The 5,000-nt window shown below is 41.6% G+C and overlaps 1 protein-coding gene across 1 annotated transcript in view; it reads right to left on the reverse strand.

Moving 5' to 3' along the window:
- Positions 1–5,000, reverse strand: part of LOC125024908 — a 9,508-nt gene that overhangs the window by 237 nt on the left and 4,271 nt on the right. The window contains exons 2-4 of the mRNA XM_047612674.1: positions 2,474–2,727; positions 2,021–2,137; positions 1–1,127 (exon numbers count right to left, since the gene is read on the reverse strand). The exon at positions 1–1,127 is cut by the window's left edge and continues 237 nt beyond it. Coding sequence (XP_047468630.1) covers positions 876–1,127; positions 2,021–2,137; positions 2,474–2,727 — 623 coding nt within the window. The 3' untranslated portion in view covers positions 1–875. The remainder of the gene's footprint in view (positions 1,128–2,020; positions 2,138–2,473; positions 2,728–5,000) is intronic.

Genomic DNA, 5,000 nt, shown 5'->3' on the forward strand with positions numbered 1-5,000 from the left:
TCTCGTAATGCAACTGCAATGGTCTTCCTACAGGTAAGTCCAAGAGCTAGAGATTAAAAACGTCGCTCAGATCGACGACACAGCTACTAAAATGAGTCGCTTTATCTAGAACCACTACATCTCGAAAAGCCGCACCATTCGCTGATATGTGATCATTATTACTTCGTGATTTACTCTCTTTTATTGTATGTTTGTTTTTTCGTCTCACTGTTTGGTCGAGGGAACCACTGGTCTCAACCCCCAGCACGTGACTGGTCGGAAGCACTTCCCCGCCTCACTGGGACGGTTATCAGCTCTTTGGGTTTATACACACAAGCAAATGGTGTTCGGAAAAATCGAACTCACTAATTGTATAATCTATGAAGCTCATTTTATATATATATATGTGGTTGAGAATAGGAGAACATGATCTCCTCGACCAATCAGCGGGTCAGTGGTCCAAATGAGACTACTACATGTTTTCTCTAAGCATAATTAAGGTCTAGTTTTTGATCCGCGAATGCTGCTGGACGAGGTGGTACCACGGCGTCCCCGGGCGTCCGTCCCCACAGGTTTCTCCACACGTAAATAATTTCCGGTTAACATTCAGAGGAACTGAGTCCTCAGGTGATACAGCAACTTATCAGGTATCTGTTCATGATATGTCTGTTCATGTTATTTTGGAAACTTGTTCAATCTTTCTGAGAAAGGAAAAAAAAAAAAAAAAAAAACGATTAAGAGCAGTCAACACAGGCTAAACATATCACGGCAAGAGACGGGCTGCAAACAGCTCCGTCCCTCTGGTCGGCACCAATAACCATGGGTCAAGTCATGTGGTTGGAAGAAGAAACGAATTCCTTAGTTCTTATTTCAAAGAAAATATATCTATGATTCGCTTAAATGTCTGGGAAGAGATTTGAGGCGGAGGACACCGTGAGGAGGAGGCAAAGCCCGAGAAGAGAGGCGAGCAGCGGACGTGCAGACCAAGCGAAGCTCTTCCTCCCGGGGGTGGCGAGCGCCCCGAGGGCGGGCGCGAGGGCGGCGGAGAGGGCGGCAGCGAGGAGGGAAGGGCTGGTCACGGGACGTCGGCCGGATGACCTGCCGACGTTGCACAGGTGTTCGGAGCAGCAGGTAATGCAGCTGTGGACCTAGGGAAGGCAAGATAAACGAGATTTTGATTGTAATAGGTAGACGGGGACTAACCCTTTTTTTTTATATTGATTTCTAGTCTCGTTGGTAGCGTCCCCTTGGGAGTTCTGAGAGCTCTGAGTTTGGTAACAGCTAAGGGGCGCTTTAATTGGCACTGCACCCTCCTTTTGAAAGGGTATTTTCATTCGTTGCAATTGTTTTCAACTTGAAGCACTGAAGGAAAACATGATGGTAGGATTAAAGACCTTAACGAAAATATTCGCTTGGCTTTCAAGCTTCTGCCCGAGGTACACAAAACCCACAAATTTCTCAACAAATAACTGAAGCTATATTTTCCATTCCAAATAAGTGCAAAAAGAAGACAGCAGAATCTGCTTGGTAAATACCAGACAATATCAATACAGATAAATAGTGATTGATTTGCTTTTAGTTATGAAATGTATGAATCTTGACTTTCTCAATTTTTCAATACCTGTTTTCTGTATTCTATAACTACTATGTAGAAATGTTTCTATACTCATTATGTGATGATTCGACCAAGTGGAAGGCAATGTGAGGTGTGCTAACTTAATATAAATGGGGTGTTTTAAAAAAGTTACGAACCGTTGTACTAAGGTATAGGTAACAGGTCTACTGAGCCGATAGATGAGAGATGGGCAAAAAACTAACATTCCTGTCGTGAAAGTATCTCAAACAGCCTTAGATTATCCATTAAGCACAACAAACAAGTGATTTCTACATTGATGGATGAGGGTAACTGCAAAGACAGTCTCTTGGCTCGTTTTAGTTTTATGTTCCCCTATCTGTTCTGTGTATTTTGTGTGTTTTTTTTTCTGTGGCATCAGGGCATCAGTTGGCCCCATTCTCAAGACAGAAAAATTGTCACACTTACCTTGTTCCTGTCACCCATGACAAGGCAGAAGGGAGAACACTGTGCAGAACATGTCCTATTCACACTTATATGGTTCTCCTTAACATCTCCTTCCTCCACGTACCAGACTCTTTCCACCTGAGAATAAAAGACTTACTAGGATTTAACAAGATAAAAATCAATCGTGAAAATGCTTTAAATGCACCATCAATAAACCGGCAACTATTAAAATTCTTCGTTATGAAATTATTCTGCTTAAAACAACATTTACGTCATGATCCGTTAATATAAACTTGTCGGACCGAAAATGGCGATATTACGCAAATAATTCCTTTATATAAAAGTTACCAATCCAAAAGTTCACATTTTCTATTCTAAACCATGCTCCGGAGAAAACGAAACATAGGTAACTTAGCTATAATTACGAGTGAAACCAATCCTCCAAGAGGCTTTAGAGTCTCGCGCCGTACTCACCGAGCAGAAAGTCTCTTCGGGCGCGCACTCTCTGGAGAAGGCAGCGATGGAGGTCTCATTCTCAACGTCATTTTCGAGGTTATAGCACTCACTGCCATGCGTGGTAGAGGTGCACTCCCAGCACCTGAGGGGCGTCTGTACGGACTCTGGCGGCGCCTCCGCATCCTCGGACGAGCGTAAGGCAACGGGAGTGGGCAGCGGCTCGGCAGGAAACGGGTCTACGGGTGCACCGACTCCGGCTGCCTCCCCTGCGCCTGAGGGACAGAGGGCGTTTGGGTGTCTCTTATTTGGGACGGGGGGGGGGGGGGGGTTGTTGTGCGCACGAGCGCACATACATACAAAAAGATATATATATATATACATACATATATATACATATACATATAATACATATATATATATATATATATATATATATATATATATATATATATCAGTCACATAGAATGGTCATTGGGCTGATCAGCCAAGGCATCCCAAACAAATTATATTTTGGGATGTGGCCAGGAACTATAAAATAAGCAAAGGAAAGGCCCCGGGTTCTTTCCTTGCTCGCAGTTACATCTAACAAAGAATGCTATCTCTGACGTTTGTTCAGTACGACTAAATTTCCGCCAGATATATTCTACATCAGATGCACTGAAAAACGCATTTTGCAATAAACACTACCCTCCTGCCAGCAGCTTCATGGTAGTTGTTTAGGTAATAATTGTTGGTGGTTCTCAACACGCCATCTTATCAGCGACAGACTCACTCACTACCCTATCTATCGATCTATCTATCTATCTACATGTATATATATATGATAATAATGATAATATCAAATGTATATATTGTATATTAGACTATATATATACTTATATATATATTGTCTAATATACAATATATAAATTAATAATTTATTATCATTAACATTATTATTATCATTATCAATATGTATATATATGTATATAAATATATATTCTGCATAATGTACAACATATATATGTATTATTATTATTATTATTATTATTATTATTATAGATATATATATGCACACACACACACACATACATACATAAACACACACACACACACACACACACACACACACACACACACACACACACACACACACATATACATACACATATATGCATTCTGGGAGTGGTAAGACGCATTCAGTGCCATGCCCTCCAACGAGCAGGGGTGCCCACAGCATCGCCGCCATACTGACCTAGCTACACTCACTACGCTCATGACGTCTGGCCCATGGAATCACTCTTCCTTGAGTCACAGTCCTGCTCTAACGCTTCCTCCTCAGGGACCCACCACTACAGGCCCCCGACCGGGCCTATCCGCTGCCTGGGTCTACTGCACAAGCCGGACGTTTAGTATTTTCAACCTCCGTCCACGCTACACTACCATCAACCTTCTTCTCTAATAAAAACTGTAACCATACCGTGCGTTTCCCTGAATCACCAACGCAGGGATACGAAAGAACCATGACCATGTGTGTGTCTGTGTGTGTGTGTGTGTGTGTGTGTGTGTGTGTGTGTGTGTGTGTGTGTGTGTGTGTGTGTGTGTGTGTGTTTATATATGTATGTGTGTGTGTGTGTGGCAGCAGTTGCTTCTTTCAAGCTTGCGACATGAAATCTCTGACAGACTGGTGAACAGCGATGGGATGTCTACAAGACAATCCTGACATATATATACATACATATATACATGCATATACATGTGTGTGTGTGTATATATGTGTATATATATGTATGTGTGTATGTGTGTGTGTGTGTGTGTGTGTGTGTGTGTGTGTGTGTGTGTGTGTGTGTGTGTGTGTGTGTGTGTGTGTGTGTGTGTGTGCATTTACATACATGTTAATGTAGATGCTACATATAGATAAATGCGGGTATTTATTCTTAGAAAACACAGCCCGCATAAACAACACAACCACATTTTCCTCCACGCGCAAGCTCAATCAGCTATCAAAAACATTCTTCAACGATATGAACCCCAAGAAAGATAAACGAAAGAAAAAAAACAAATAAGAAAAATGAATCAATGAAACATGAAATGAAAAAAGAAAGATGAATGAATGAAATAAAAAGAAAGACGAATGAATGAAATAAAAAGAAAGATGAAATGAAAGAGAAAGATGAAATGAATTAAAAACGAATGATGAATGAATGAAAAAAACGACTCCTCCCCGAGTTATAGAGCATCGCCTTCCTAGCGCCAGCAGTGTGATTCTGAAAGCAGGCATCGTAAGCAGGAAGTTATTCTCACTGGGTTCTTTGGCTGTGCAGGTGGCTTCCTCGGGGCTCGGTGGGTACTGCGTGATAGCCTGGTTGCGTGCGAGAGAGTCGAAGTGTGTTTGTTTGTGCATGTTATTTTTGTAATGTGTGTGGGTGTGTGTCTAAGTGTGTTTGTGTGTGTTTTTGTAAGAGTATGTGTTTATTTGTATGTATTTTTTTGTGTGAGGGTCTAAGTGTGTGTGTGTATGTATGTGTGTGTGTGTGTGTATGTGTGTATGTATGTGTGTGTGTGT

The sequence above is a fragment of the Penaeus chinensis genome, chromosome 4 (assembly GCF_019202785.1).
Source record: "Penaeus chinensis breed Huanghai No. 1 chromosome 4, ASM1920278v2, whole genome shotgun sequence".
In the NCBI taxonomy this organism is placed as follows: Eukaryota; Metazoa; Arthropoda; class Malacostraca; order Decapoda; family Penaeidae; genus Penaeus; species Penaeus chinensis.